Source organism: Tyto alba, unplaced genomic scaffold, assembly GCF_018691265.1.
Source record: "Tyto alba isolate M040663 unplaced genomic scaffold, T.alba_DEE_v4.0 Super-Scaffold_6, whole genome shotgun sequence".
In the NCBI taxonomy this organism is placed as follows: Eukaryota; Metazoa; Chordata; class Aves; order Strigiformes; family Tytonidae; genus Tyto; species Tyto alba.
In genome coordinates this window covers 49,547,945-49,563,150 of record NW_024881327.1, presented here as the reverse complement: position 1 = coordinate 49,563,150, position 15,206 = coordinate 49,547,945, and the positions used below count along the sequence as shown (strand labels likewise).

The following is a 15,206-nucleotide window of genomic DNA, read 5'->3' as shown; positions in this document are numbered from 1 at the left end:
AACATGCAAATGGTTGTCAAATATGCATTGTCTAGTAGATTTTTCTCATTGTAATCCTGATTTTTAGTTTAATTTAGGAGACACAGAAAAGATGCAACATGCAAAATTAATTGCTGACATGAAGCTCCATTCTGCTTCATTCACTCCTGTACATCAAATGTTAGAATGAAGCTAGATTTGTGATCCAAACAATATCCTGAAAAATCAGTAACAGCTTTGTATTTCCATTTTAAATGTCATGTCACGTCACCAGACCTTCGTTCACAACATGGATTTATGTTAGTGTAGCATGAGCACCGGTGTCCAACATATGTGCAATTAATTGAGAAACTCGTGTGGTGGGGTTCAAGCTCTTGTGTTGCTCCCAGGACTCTCAGATGAAACCTTCAGTAAGCCACGGACACTGGAGACACATCATTGTCTACAGGGCTTGGGGCAGGCAGGCTGCCCCGGAGAAGGAGGAATTGCATTGTCTGCCTGCACTGTGCAGAGCTGGGGTTGCGTGGAGGATTTGAAGCCTGTGTGATGTCTTACTGAAAGCTGCTGGGCTGAGTAAATACAGTGAAGTTCTGAAAAGTGATCATTTAAAAGCAATTTCACAAGACACTGTTTAGTACCTCTCTTACTGCCTTCAGGTTGCAAGAAAGTTTCTTCTGAGCCTTGATGTGGGATCTGAAAGCCATCACGCTGTTGGTTTGCATCACTCAGGCTGCGCTTTCCACTGGGTTAGTCTGTTTGTAGAGGCACCTGTGCTGAGCTGCTGTTCTGGGTAAATCTGCCCAACTGAAACTTTCTGTTGTGGGTGGTTGTGGTGTGGGATGGAGTAGAGACCAGGGCCCTCAAGCCTTGAATTCTGTCTGTTTTGTCGTAGGTTTAGTTTTGAGAGTATAAGTAGTAGGTTGAAAATAGTCTGCTTTATTTTTTTGTCTGCTTTATTTGTGTTTTGTGGTTGATTGCAATCTTGGATTTAGAATTTTTTTGTGCTGCTGATAATGTTGTAAATCTCAGTAGTTAGCATCTGAGCCGTCAAGTAACTTAAACTTGTCCATTAGAGGATGTACTAACTAGGTTCATGTACAACTAAACAAAGCTGAGCGGAAACATGTAGGTGCTAATAACTATTGGCCAGGAGTCTCAGGAACCTGAACTCAGCTGTCCATGGGGATTCAGCTTTAAATTCAAAGTGTGTCAGGTCCGCTTTCCTAATCTGTCCTGGTCTTTGTTTGAGGCTGATAATGCCTCTGCTTTCTTCAGTGGCTCTTTTTGCCTGCTCAGGAGTTAGATGCCTTTCTGAATCTTTTCAAGGACTCTCTCCCTTGCTTTCTTTAACCTTTGCTTGTCTGATGAGGGAGTCTAAGAGTAGTACATTAATAACTGCATTTCTCATTATTTACTTGGGCAGAGTGAGTTCAATCATAATTTACTTATGCTAACTGTTGGTGACAGTTGTGAGCTGTTGTAAGCTGCCAGCTGCAGGCTGCTTGTATTGTCCTACAGTGTCACTGGGGAGGTTTTCAAGCGATCTCCCCTATATATACTTTTTGCTGCGAGAATAACAGGGGCAACACTGCAGCTTGTCTCCCATGTAAGACAAATAATGTCTTCCTCTTCTCTCAGGATGCTTAGTTTAGCAAACTAGGCACTGTAAGATGTCTTTATTTCTGCCACTCCATCAAATAGGGCTGTACAAATATGGCCAGTGTATTTCACAATTATTAGTAAGGAACCCTTGCTCCAGTATGGTCACATATGCCTCCTTTCCTCAGGAATTCAGTGTAAGAAAACAGACTTCCAGCAGACAGAAAGGCTGTGGTGTGGTACCCTGCTTGTACACAGGGAACAGACTAATCAGAGGGAAATAGGTCCCAGCTTACTTGCTTTTGAAATAAGAGTTGCACTTTCGGAAGTCAGGAAGATTTTTGGAAATCAAGAAGATTAACAGCTCTGTACAGTAGAAGCATGAGTTGGCAGAAGAGGGAGATGGTTTTGGTTTTTTTCAGTGATCCATTCCAAAATCTGTGCTTGAACTCCATACCCTCCTTGCCCACCCACCGAAAAGTGGTTGCACAAACTATGTAGAATATCTGTAAACAAAGTTTCTTGGTATCAAACATGAAAGGTAAGATTCCAAAAGAATTGTTCTTGCCACATTTTGATTAAACAATAATTAATCTATGAATTTAAGTGCTGCAGATGAGACATGGCAGATTCTCATCTAGGAAAAGTGACTTACAGCTGTAATTTAGATAAGTGATATCCAATTTTCTAAGGTCATAAATAATGATTATTGTTCGTGTGTTTCCTGATTGCCTTGTTCCCAGCCTTTCACATCTGTGCCAATAGTTATCTACATGCTAGACATTTTAAAATACTAGGCACAGAGATTGATGGCTTTATTTAACCTTTACTATAAGTACATCCTTTTTTACTTCTTGGTAGCAAAAGAATCCACACTGTAATGAAAGCTAATTCTGCTCATCTGTTCCTCCCATTAAAACTACAAAGCATTACAAGTCTGATTTGAGAACTAAATGACAGATCTTTGTCACATCTGAGGAGACAGACTTGCAGATGTGACTGGAGACCCCTTGGAGTCAGTGGTGTTTTATGCAGGTACAAGGCTTCCTCTGTGAAGGCCCAACAACACTGAATTTGATCTGTCTCATCTTTCAGCAAACCTGAGTGCTGCTTGGCTTTGTGAAAGAGCTGCTGTGTATGAAAAAGGCAAGTTAAAACCGTGTACATGTAACTGAGCACAGAAGCAAGGTTAAAACTGCTGTCTAAAGATGGGCTTAAATGACGACTCCTGCATTTCAATTTTGGCACCCTGTGGTTCACCAGATCACCTGGATCAAGTAGTGAACTCTCCCAAGGCCTCTTTTTTTCATCTACAAATGATGCAAAAGGGAACTCTGGCAGATTTATCATGACCGTGATGTGTCCCTGAAGCAGTGCTGCTGCCAGTTTTCCCTCCTTTCTCCTGAAGGTTACCATTCCTGGGCCATCCTTGTGTCCCTGCAGCCACTGTTCTCATTCAGAGGCAAACAGTTCAGCTTAAACTCTCTGTAAGAGCAGCTGCCATTAGAGGGAGGCAAGGCCACCCTTCTGCTGGAGCAGGAATAACAGGAAATTCCTGAAAGCACTGGAGTTACGTGTTCACCTAACATGTAATAGAGACTAAATGTGCACCTCTGAAAGCATAGGACACTCAATGTGGCAGCTGGAGAGTGGCATGAATGTGCTGTTCTGCAAAATACTGTCACTTTTTTATACTATGGGGGCTTTTATGACTTTTTATACTTTGGTTTCATGACTGCCTGCAATATGTGAAAAATGGGTAGTGAGACCCTAGTGTGAAGTCAGTCTGAAAAAGGTCACAACTGAGACAGGACATCTCTTTCTGCGTCCTGTGAAGTGAGCAACAAGTTGTTTTCACGGTGGTAGGTTCTCATTTTGAAATCTTGTGATAGAAGGGAGAACCACTGAAGACGCCTTGCATGCCCTGAGCTCAGGCTGTGGTTTCGGTGAGGCACACTGGGAACACTAACACCTGACAAGTTAACCCCAGCGTTAGCTTATGAGATATATCCTCATCATATCTAACCTGCTAACTTGTCCAAGCATAGTTCTAGGAAAGTTGAGAGGCATTCAGCTGAAATCAATGTAAATCACCTGAATTATCTGAATGCATCTCGAATTTACCATGTATCTGTGCAATCATATTACACTGTAAAATGGTTGTTTGAGCTAGTTAGAGGACTATTACAGTTTAATTACATTAAGGTATTTTTTCAGCATAGAGCTCTTGGCCAGCATTGCCATCCAGCAACACGGAAACTGGCTGTGTTTGATGGCTGTATTTATCAGCCAGAGCATCAAGATGAAAGCACCAGGGTGAGGTCTGGGAGATTTGGATTCTCTTTACAGCCTTTCCACAAGCTTCTCCTGTGATTTACAACATGCCAGGAAGGTGGTGCCAGATGAGCTCTTCCAGATGCAGCTTTTCTAACCTTAACATGTTATAGCTGCTGGTGGTTCTTCACGTCCACTGGTGGAAAAACCCTGAGGGAGGAGGTTACAGCCCTGTCAGGTCTGCTGGTGTTTTTCCAGCTGTACCTGTTTCCTGTCCTGCTTGTATTTTCAGAGTGAAGTGGTGAGCAGCTAGGCACAGTATCTTTTTACCCTGCTCAGCTGTAGCAGTTGTTGACCATACCCTTAAACTGGTGATGAATGTAGGTATTGCAAAAATGGGTCACAAAAAATAAATAGGAAACCATAACTAAAATCACTATACAAAAAAAAAAGCTGGAGAGGGTCCAGAGAAGGGCCACAAAGATGATCAGGGGACTGGGCAGCCTGCCATGTGAGGACAGGCTGAGAGAGCTGGGTTTGTTCAGCCTTGAGAAGAGAAGGCTCAGGGGAGACCTTATCGCTGTGTTCCAGTATTTAAGAGGTGTCTACAAAGAAGCAGCAGACTCCCTTTTTACAAGGAGTTCCATGGCAAAGATGAGGGATAATGGGTACAAGTTACTCCTGGGGCGATTCTGATTGGACACAAGGAAAATTTTTCACAATGAGAACAACCAGGCACTGGAATAATCTCCCCAGGGAAGTGAAGGATTCCCCAACATTGGACGCTTTTAAGATTCAGCTGGACAGGGTGCTGGGCTGTCTTGTCTAGACGGTGCTTTTGCCAAGAAAGGTTGGACCAGAAGATCCTTGAGATCCTTTCCAACCTGGGATTCTGTGATTCTATTTAATAAGTACAGTGCCATAAATCTTTCTGTGAGAAAGCTTTGGAAAAAGAGCAACAGTGTTCCTCATCTCCAAATAAGCTACTGTCCTTTATTTCAAAGACCTCGATTTACAGTTGAAAGCCATGATGCTTGCCTGCCAAGCTTTGCTCCTTGGTGTGTGCTGACACTCGCTTGCACCAGGGTGGAAGGCTAGGTGCAGGCATAAATCTCAATTTCCACAAGTGCCTGACATTTCCACAAGTCTCAAGCATCTACAGGAGCCTACCTTGCACAACGTGCTGAGTACCGCTTGTCCCACAGTTGGGCTTCATCGTAGGATTGATATTCAACAACACCAGGCAAAACCACCGACTGTCAGGTCGCAGACCTTTTCTTCTTGCAGTGACAGGCTCAGGTCCTTGCTCTCTTTCTCTACTTGAGACATGAAAGTTTGAAATAAGACCAGAATCTCCATGGGGGGAATGTGAAAGAAGTGGTACATTGTAGGTTTTTTTTTACTCTGAGAGCTGTGGGGAAAAGTGAAAATCTCTGTGTGTGGGAGGGAGGGGAGATTTAAAAGAAACCTTTAACATGAAGTAGGATTTCTTAGAATTAACAATAAGACTGCTCACAGCAGTGTTCTGCGCACTAACATAAAAAACAGTTGAAATAAAGTTGTTTTCCTCAAAGCTAAGTGCTAGGTGTTTCCAAACCATCTGCATTACAAATTCGCGTTCCGCAGGCTGAACCACACTTATCAGTAACACTGTGCTGTATGAGAAATATATTGATTTTGATACCTCTTGCTCATAGCTAAGCTTTTTCCCTCAAAATACTTCCTTTGGAACTGCATTATATCAGTCTCTATTGATGCAATTTCTGAGACACAGTGGCAAAACCTTCCCTTTTGTAGTCAGCAGAAATTATAATTTCTATTTCTCTTCACTCCTCTATGTCAGTCATATGTCAATGGTAAATAACACATTCAAGTACCATGGTGTATATACAGGTTCTCATCTGAGTGTTAATCAAAACTCTAAAGTCTGTATATTTACATTCATTCATTTGCAAATGAAGTCCATTTGCCCTTGAGAGCACGATGGGAGAAGCTGAGGGGGGCTTCTGGCATCAGCTCTGTTCTTTCCTACCCTGCCTTCAGCCTTTTTCAAATCCATCTCTTGTGTTTAAAATAGATACATATATATATATATAAAAATCACTCTGCCTTGCTCAGGTTCACCCTAGTAATGCTCCTTCTCTTGCTTTGCACTCCCTATGTTGCACCAGGAAACCAGTTGCGTCGCTGTCTGGTCAAATGAGTCACCAGGACAAGGTGGTGTGTGACCACTGAAATGGAAGACTTCTCAGCAGCTTGCAAGACTTGGTTCTTTGGCCCACTTAGAGGTCAACAGACGTTTCAGTGCTGTAGCTTCATGCAATTCCAGAGCAAGGGACTATGCAGGATGCACTCAGCTCACATGAGGTTCTCTGACAGCATCTGGGCTTGTCTTCAGCAGCAACATCGGCACCTGCACCGAGGTTCCTTGGCCAAGTAGCTCATGTCAGTGGTGCCCATGATGCAGAGGCCTCAGGGCCTTTTGCAACTGTACTGCATGTAGCTTTCAAATTTGAATGTGCATCAGCAATTCCTTCACACGTGAGCTCCTTCCCAGCTCCGTTCTGTCATGCTGAGGGTGGAAGAGGATACCTGGGAAGCTGATGTGAAATCAAGGCCATGATAGCAGAGTTGCATCCTACAAAGCAACACCAGGAGTAAAACCTACCCCATCAGGTTTATACAAAGTCTAGAGTTTGGGACCTCCTGTGAATGGTCAGCAGTTAGCATCGCTGGCATTTGTGTCTGTTCAAGCAATTACAGATCTGTGATATTTTTTGAAAACTCTCAGGATGAGTGTTTCTTCTCCGCTAAGTTGTTTCATGTTGCTCTGTGAGGGTATCTGTACTCACAGCCAGAGCAAGCAGATGTACTTGTTTCCTTAGAATTGCCCTCAAAATTAGAGGGTTGTATGGAAAGAGCTTTGTTTTAAGAAAAATTCCTCTCAAATCTGATGGAGAAGGTGATGCCAGCTGCTTCGCTGCCTGCCTTCTGGTTTGTTTGAATCTCTTTTCCTTCTTCTTTTTTTTTTCTAGCTCAGCAAACGAAGAAACCAGACGGCACGCACCCGCCACGCTCCTTGAGGAGTGCTGGTGTGCCGGCCCCGGCGCCGCGCCCGCGGTGAAGGCGTCGTGTCGCCCAGGCCGAGCAGAGCCGGCACGCTGCCTGCCACGCAGCTGCCAACAGCGGGGCTCGCCGCGCACGGGCCACGCCTGCCGATGCACAGCTTGCCTTTCACCTTTCTGCTCCGCGCTCGAAACAGCGAGAAGCACCGGCTGGTGACGAGAAGAAGGTTGAGACAGCACCCGCGAGCTGGTGGCTGTTTCAACCGCCACTGTGTAGCTTTATCCACTCTCCAACGCTCATCTCATAGCTGCGTCATCTTTCGTTACGATTTTACTGTTCCGTGTTAGGCCTGGAAACTAACTGGGTTAAGATTACCGGTTAGGTTCATGAACAAGCATGAAGGAAGTGAGGACAGGTGCATCACCGCTGTTGTGGCAGTACTTTCTTGCTCATTGTGCACCCTGTGCACGCCCTGCGGGCCAAGCCTGGAGAGTGCAGTTTCCACAGAGCAGCCGATGTGCTGTGAATTCACACCATCGCTCAGCTCGTCGGACCATGCCCTGCAGCTGCTTCCTGCTCTCAGATCAGGTCAAATGACATACCCACCATCACCCGTGCAGATATCACCAATTTCCCGTGCCTCTCAATGGAATAAAGCCTTGCGTTACTTCTAGAGACAATGGAAAGAAAGGGAAATGTAGTTGAAAGTTTAAGGGGGAAGGTTTTTTCCCCATATCTTATAGTCTGCACTATTCCAAGTAACCTTGTGTCTTTCTGTTCTCTTTCCAGGTACCTGTGATTCTCATGAACTGATGAAACTGCTGCGAGTAGCTGGAGGAACTAGGGCATTTTGATTGCCTCATGCTGTAGCAGGCCTAATTCTTAGTTACACTGTCTTGTGTTAGCTTTGCCAAACTCAACAGTCATGTCAATGATAGATCTCTCTCAAAATTGGAAATTGTTTCTTTTGTGTTTTATTTTTCAAGAAAATGAGTGAACCCATAAGAATCCCCTGCATTTCCCTCTGTGGGATATAACTTCAGTCATTTCACCACTCTTAAAAGTAAACTAACTCCCTACTGAGTTATTCATGACCCCTTCCCCGCCAGGATGATGTATATCTGATCACTTCCTGAGTCTGCTGTGAGGAATAAATCAAGCGTCTCCCTTCATGCTGAGTGCTGGCACATCACAGAATTTCCCTGGGACTCTACAAGGCAGAAAAAAATCAACTCAAGCCAGAATCTGTCCCACATCCCAGATGAGCTACCCAGCTTTTCATCTCTCAAACCAACTCTCCTCATTGTGCCTCTGGGCCTTAATTCTCTTCTTTATTCTGCCTCCTAAAACTCATTCCTTCCATCCTGTCCATGCATAATAAATCATGATCAGCCAGAATATGGCATGCTGTGCTACATCGCTGTCTGATTGTATCTCTCTGTCCCTGGGACTTTCTCACTCTTCACTTCTTACTGCTCTGCTATACTGGGTCATGTCCACAGTAAATTTACAGGTTGTAAATAGTTGGGGCTAGCACCCAGCTTCTCTGTGAATCACCTGGTGTGCTCTGGGGTGGAGTAAAACACTTAGGAGCAAAAGGAACAGTTTTCCTAGCCACTGAGCAGGGCTGAAAGGAGTAAAATGTTTGTTCTCAGCTGTAAAGGTGTCTTGTGGAGGGGTCACCACCAGAGCACTGCAGCAGACAGTCCAGTGCTGCATCGGGATTGAACCCTCCAGGGTATCAATCCGCCTGCTACTAGTTTTGCTTTTATAGGATTCCTTCTGTGCACAGTGGCTTACAAAATACATGAAGTTTGAAGGACATCAGCACTGAGAGAGTGTAAGCCAGGTGAATCCCCTCTCTGTGAATGCACAGGCACCTTGTAGGTGCTGAGTGAAGGAAGAGAGTTTTGCAATGTCCTGCTCAAAGCAGGGACTCCTGAAGGATCATCTTGAGTGACAGTCACACTCAAGAAGCAAGAAAAGTGGTGTTAACGAAGGTGGAAATCAGCTGGTAGAGAAAGGGAATAAAAAAGGTCAGAAAGAGGGAAAAGAGAGATGGAAAGAGATGAAAAAAGAGGGCCATGACCAAGCCTTGAGTCTGAAAGGCAAAGTTCACGCTGGAGAGTGACACTGGTCAAAATGCTGCTGATGGGTTTGGGGAGGCAGCTCCGACAGACAGGAATCTGCCAGCCTGGCCCTGCCCGAGGAGGTATGAAATGAAACTTGACAGCCTTCAGGGCTTCAGGGGCAGAACTTCCCCCCCCAAAAAAAAAAAAAAAAATTCCAAGCTTTTTTGAATGTTTTCATGAATATACAATGATGTTAACCTGTTCAGGGCTGGGAAATCAAAGTCTGAGCTTTTTCTGAGCAATGCGCTCAAGTAGAAAGTTAGCAAGGGGAAAACCCAGGCTCAAATTCCTTCTGCATTTATTTTGAGCCAAAGCGGGATGCATAGGTCCAGCGTGGCTGCCAGATCTTTACCCCGAGGTGTCCCTATGCACCCACGAACCAGGTATCTCCACTTAGCTCCTTACCTTTGCTTCAGAGGAGATGGAGACTCTCTGTGTCTGCTCACACAGAGTGAGGACCTGCTGTGGCACCTCCACGTGGCTGCAGGGCATGTCCCAAAACTGGCAGGATCCTCTGCAGCGTCAGGAAAGGTCAGTCCTGCCAGGGATCCCTGCAATCCCATGAGACATATCCAGAGATAAGCAGATGCTCTGCATGGAGAACAGGCTCCTTACATTAAATTATGTGTCTGGTGCCTTCCTGTCCCTTGTGGGCTCTTCTTAGACTCTCCAGAGGAGCCCAGCATGTCTGAGGTTCCACCAAGGTTTATTTTTACATCACTTGTTCCACTTGAGTCAAAACTGCTTCGCAGCAACATCTTAGCCCCTAGTTTTTCAAAAATTAATCTGAATTACTGCCACAGGACTAGACCAGTGGGGCTGGTGACCTGCCCCCACGGATGTTCGCAGCCTAAAGCAGTCAGCCAGACTGGGCTAGCTCAGAAAACTGCCTCTTCGACCTACCACGTCGGAACTAAGGAAAGTTAGTCTGCCTGTGCAGAGCAGACTCCTCTCTGCTCCAAAGCACAGCGGACAGGGGCAAAACCACCGGGGAATAAATCCAACTGTGTTACCTCTTTGGCTTGGAAAAGCAGGCAAGTTTGGGCAAAATCTTTTACGGGATCTACTGAAACAACTGGAAAACCCGACAAAACCTCTGGCTCAAGGTCCTGCCCCCAGGCTGCACCCAAAGTCTACAGCAGCCACAGCAATACTGCTGCTACGGTGAAAACAGCCCTCCTTGGCTTGCGGTGATAAACAAATCACACTAAAAGCAGGGAGGAACTTCATAGTTTTGCAAACTTTCGAAATCTATGTGCCGGTTCTGCAGAGGGCAGCAGCTTGTTGCAGCTACAGAGGCTGTGCAGGCATCTGAATTCAGCTAAAACCTGCATGTGGGTATAGAAACCCCTTTCGCTATGGCTATACCATCATCCTGGGGCTAACCCCTGCTGTGCCACACTGTCCCAGTGCATGTTTGAGACTGAAGAGTGGATAATGTGAATTTTCTGTGGTTCCTTTTTCCCTTACGAGCCCCCAAAACAGGTTAGAGGGGCTTTGGATTAAAGGGTATTCACATGGAAATTAATTCTCCTGAAACATGTAAGGTGTTAGCAAGTAAGAAAGGTGCTTTAACCAAAATAACCATGTGTTTTCTGTGAGGTTTTGTTATGGGTAAAATGAAAGGAGCAGCGGGGCATAGAGGGCACCAGGCACCAGCCCTTTCCCAGGCGGGTGGGAGGGCTGGGAGCAGAGTTCAGCCTCCCGTCCCAAGGGTGAAGGGGGTGTTTTCATGGTGCTTGGAAGGGGAAAAAGGATTTCTGTGTTTTCAGACAGTGATTTATTTATTCACATTTTCATGAGCTCGGTTATAATGTGTGCTCCTTAAAGAGAAGTGTCTTTAGCAAATCCATATGTTAAAGTTTCACTTTTCTTTAAAAGTATACTGTGGCAATATGCCGTTTCTTTGTGCTTCTCAGCCTGGTGTTTGTGAAAAGTGAGTTTTTAAACTCATTTCTTGAGCTAGCCCAGCAGTTGCCTGTTGGGTTAAAGGCCAGTTCTTTAATCTTTTTATTTCAGCCTGGATTGCAAAGGGCTTTTTGTCTGCGTAACCACCACCCCCGCCATTCTCAGAGAGAGCAGCACCTCCAAGATGAGATCAGATATATGGGCTGGAAATTAGGTGTCAATCTAGGTTTTTTTAATTGCCAGTGTTTTTAAAATGTTTGAGACCCCCTATATATATTTTAAGGCTCCTTCTAGATTCAGAGGCAGGGGGGGAGTGGCAGAATGAAAGAGAGGAGCAGGTTTGTGCGCTAGCTCAGACCCCAAGGCAGAAATCTTTGTGTTTCAGTGAATATTCTGCAGACAAAAAGCAAGTGAGGGATTTTGGCCTATAAAGGGGAAAAAAAAACCCACATCTTTTCTTTTTACCAGACTTTCTCTTTACCAGTGTAGCCCACGTTACGAGGTTGGGTAGTGAGCACCTGAGCAGGCAGCAATTGAATAGACAGCCCATTCTCTAACAGATACATTTTATTGAGTACATGCACAAATAGACAAAGCAAAGTGGCAAAGCAGTGATGTCCAGGCTCCAAAAACAAGATCTCACCAGGCCGTTGGCCAGACGTCCTGGGAGTCTTGGGAACCCAGATATAGTTGCTGCAAAGGTCCACGTGGATTCGGCTCCTTTAAGTCCAAGGTGATTACAGGGTCTTCCGTTCTGCCCATCTTTTATCGTCTTTCCAAGTCTTTGAGGCTGGTAACACCTCTGCCATCTTCAGTGGGTGCTTTTCCACGCTCAGGCATTACATTCCCTTCCAAAGACACTGTCCTTGGCTTTCCTTATCCCCGTTGCCTCTGCTTAAGGAGTCTTAAATCACACAAGAGCTGCATTTTCACATTAGCATTTGGGAATGCGGGGGGTTCAAAAACAAGTTATTTATGCTAACTCTTGCTTTTTTACTGTGAGGATGATCAAACAGCGAAACAGGTTTGCCCAGAGAGGTTGTGGAGTCTCCATCTGTGGAGATAGTCAAAACCCAACTGGACACAGTCCTGGGCAATCTGCTCTAGGTGACCCTGCTTGAGCAGCAGGGAGTTGGACCATCTCAAGAGGTCCCTTCCAACCTCAACCATTCTGTGATTCCTGCCAACCACAGGCTGCTTGGCCTGCCCTCCCCTCCTGGATGGCCCTCTTGTAGCAGAGGAGGCCATCCCTCACATCAAGGTCTGGTATGACGTGTGTCCCCACCGCTCAACGCCTACTGGGTTGCAGCCAACAGCGGAGCTAAAAGTTCTTCTTGGTGGCAAACACAGAGGCCAACCCAGTCTTGCCCTTGACTATGGTAGGAGGCGTTTGGCCAGCCCCAGTCCTTTCACCTGCTTGTCAATGCAGAGTTTGACCTGCCTCATCCAGTAACAAGTCACTACCATAGCAAAGCACACACAGATTTGCATTAGCAGTATAACTACAATGGGGTGCAGCAGCGTGTTGAAGATGCCGGTGGCGGTGGGGGACCAGCCAAAGAAAATTTCCCACCAGTGGTGTTCTCCCACCCTCTTAATTCGTTCCATTACCTGTTTTATAACATTACCATCATGATGTACAGTTATTAGGATCTTTTTAGCTTCTGTCTTAGCATTTTCCAACAGCTGCTGCAAATTTGCATGCTCTAACATTTCTTTTACAAGTGACAAATCCATACCGATGGGGGTTGGGCTAATACTACGATACAAGGTATAGTTTCTAATTAGCAACTGGCTAGTTAACGCAGGTGGTTTATACACAAAATCACAGCCTCTAATAATAGCTACATTGCAAGCACACATATTTGAGTCATTAAACATGGTCTGATTATGAACTTCATTAATCTGCACGTATTTACACATCGTTCTGAAACACACGCACCCTTTCCCTACATACACTAACACAGTTTTATTACTGCTCTGGGGATTGATCTCAAAATGGCACACCCCTTCTTTGGTGTCAAAGCAAACATCACTTGCCTTAAGGGCGTCATCTTCACAAATGAATCCCAGCCCCCTTTCCAAAATACAGGCTTCCAAATCTACCGATTGCCATTTCCCATCAGACACCCTCGCCCACATGCGGTGGTCCAGGGGGTAGACCACAGACCCGTTTGTGTTAACCCCCAGGGCCACGATGGGGTAGACCTTTTCGATGCGAGCCTCCACTATGGTCAGGACGTGGGCGATGACTGCATTGAGGACCTGGTCGTGGGTGAAGTTGACGAGCCTCCACCAGGCTTGGAGCTGTCGCTCCTTCTCCGTGGCCGCATCCCACACGATCTTTCGGATCTCGGTGGGGAGGACACCATTGTCGCCGTCTCTCAGGATACCTGCAACAACACTCTGCACCCACATCTGGGCCTGGATGCAACTAAGAGCAAGGGAGACGTTATTTTGTTCAATGCCCAGTGCTCGCAACAGCACCTGGTGGTCTTTCTCATTTATTTGTTCCCAGGTGGGCAGCACCTCTGACACGAGCCACTGCCCCATCCCGAGGCCGGCCAGGGATGAATTCAAGGGGTTGAGGAGGCCCTGCACACCTGAGGTGACGGCCTCCAATTTGTTGGCCAAGACCTCAACGTTCATACTGTTAAGAACACCCAGTCCGGCACCTCCTCCTCCCAGTGCCGTGGCCAGCAGGTCTCTTCTGGCCCGGGTCCCCTGGATGGAGCGGCTGTGGAGCCATGCCAGCCAGCCGGTGTGGAGGGTGGATAGGAAGGGGGTACAGTGCGGTCTGACGGATGAAATATTAACGGTGGACAGAGACAACACCACCTTCTTCAGTGACCGGAGAGGCCCAGTCAACAGCTCTTGGATGTGATTTTTCTTGACTACATACGGGCCTATTTTGGAAACAAAAGGACGCAAGACAGCAATGATGGTAAACTCTTTTTTAAATCCTTCAGGGCCTCCTATCCACCACTTTCCTCCAAGCTCAAAGGACATTTCTACACTCAGGTTTCCTCGACACCACACCTGAAGGTTTATGACCAGATGTGGGCAATGTCCATAATCCTGATTATACCATGAAGCGTCCATGCCAAATTCAGATCTATTAAGTGTTTTGCTCTCGCGGAGGCAGTTTACTGGCACAATCCACTTGCGGCCATTGGGAGCAGTGACAGTCACAGCAGTGCCATCAATTTGCCTCGGATCAGTTATACTTTCCTGGGAGTATTTAATTTCCAATTTTACCTGGTTGCCAACTTCAGCATATTGGGATGCATGCCAGGCCAAAAAATGGCACTTTGAGATCTTAATGGCAGCAAAGGAGAGTGTCGTGGTGCTAATCTTGAATTTAAAGGACAACCCCACACTGTTGTGGGCCCAGAGGCAGACCACAAACACTGGCTGGACCAAAGTGAAATTGCACCAACAGTCCGATTTTTCTACAGCACAGTTTTTTTTCTGATTCTTCTTAGTTTTTATTTCGGTTATGGAGATTTGAGTTACCTGCTGGTGAGTGGATCCATTAATTACCCTGCACCCTACCTTTATTTCTTGTCCCACCTTCCCCAGAAGCTGTGGGAGTCTATTTGTGCTATCCCAGGTCCACTCATTTTCCAAGAACACCTCTGTCCCGTGCATAACCACCGTTGACAAATTTAAGCCTTTGTTAGAATTTAAACCCATGCTTCCTGTATATTTTATGTGAGCTTGAGACCAGGGCCAATCAGTCCCAATTTTTGTGTACCTCCTAACCCTGTGCTGGGCTGTGGCCCATGTATTGAGGTGCCTTTCTAAGTGGGAATGACTGATTTTTTGTCTGAGATGCTGATGGGTTGGTTGGATATGTTGGGAGCTCAGCACTATGCACATACCAGAAAGCAAAGCAAATCCTGCAACCAGAAATTTGAAAGCATTTTCCCCGTAGCACAAACAGGGCTGGTGGTGCCATGAAGTTCGCCCTTCCCGCTGGTCACAATCGCCTTCCATTTTCCTTTATCTGCAAAACATAAGCAAGGCGGGCTCTCCAGCCCCATTAATTTCCCTTCCATGCTTTTAATTGTGAAGAATGGAGCCATTTTTCCTGCCTTTTTGTCCCCTTTCTGATTTCTACCTGGTACATGCAGGGGCTGGCCTTGTTCACAACCCTAACAGGCCCCATCCATTGGGGTCCCAGCACCTGGTTCTTCTCTCTAACCCCCCGATACATTACCAGGTCCCCTGTGTTCCACTCCATGG

At 45.9% G+C, this 15,206-nt stretch overlaps 1 protein-coding gene across 1 annotated transcript; it reads right to left on the bottom strand.

The window, feature by feature from the left end:
• Positions 1 to 11,507: 11,507 nt before the first annotated feature.
• LOC116960299 lies at positions 11,508 to 14,104 on the bottom strand. Its single transcript, XM_032987391.2, has one exon. It carries the CDS (start codon positions 14,058 to 14,060, stop codon positions 12,333 to 12,335), a length of 1,728 nt encoding a protein of 575 aa, XP_032843282.2. The 5' UTR covers positions 14,061 to 14,104; the 3' UTR covers positions 11,508 to 12,332.
• Positions 14,105 to 15,206: the final 1,102 nt, after the last annotated feature.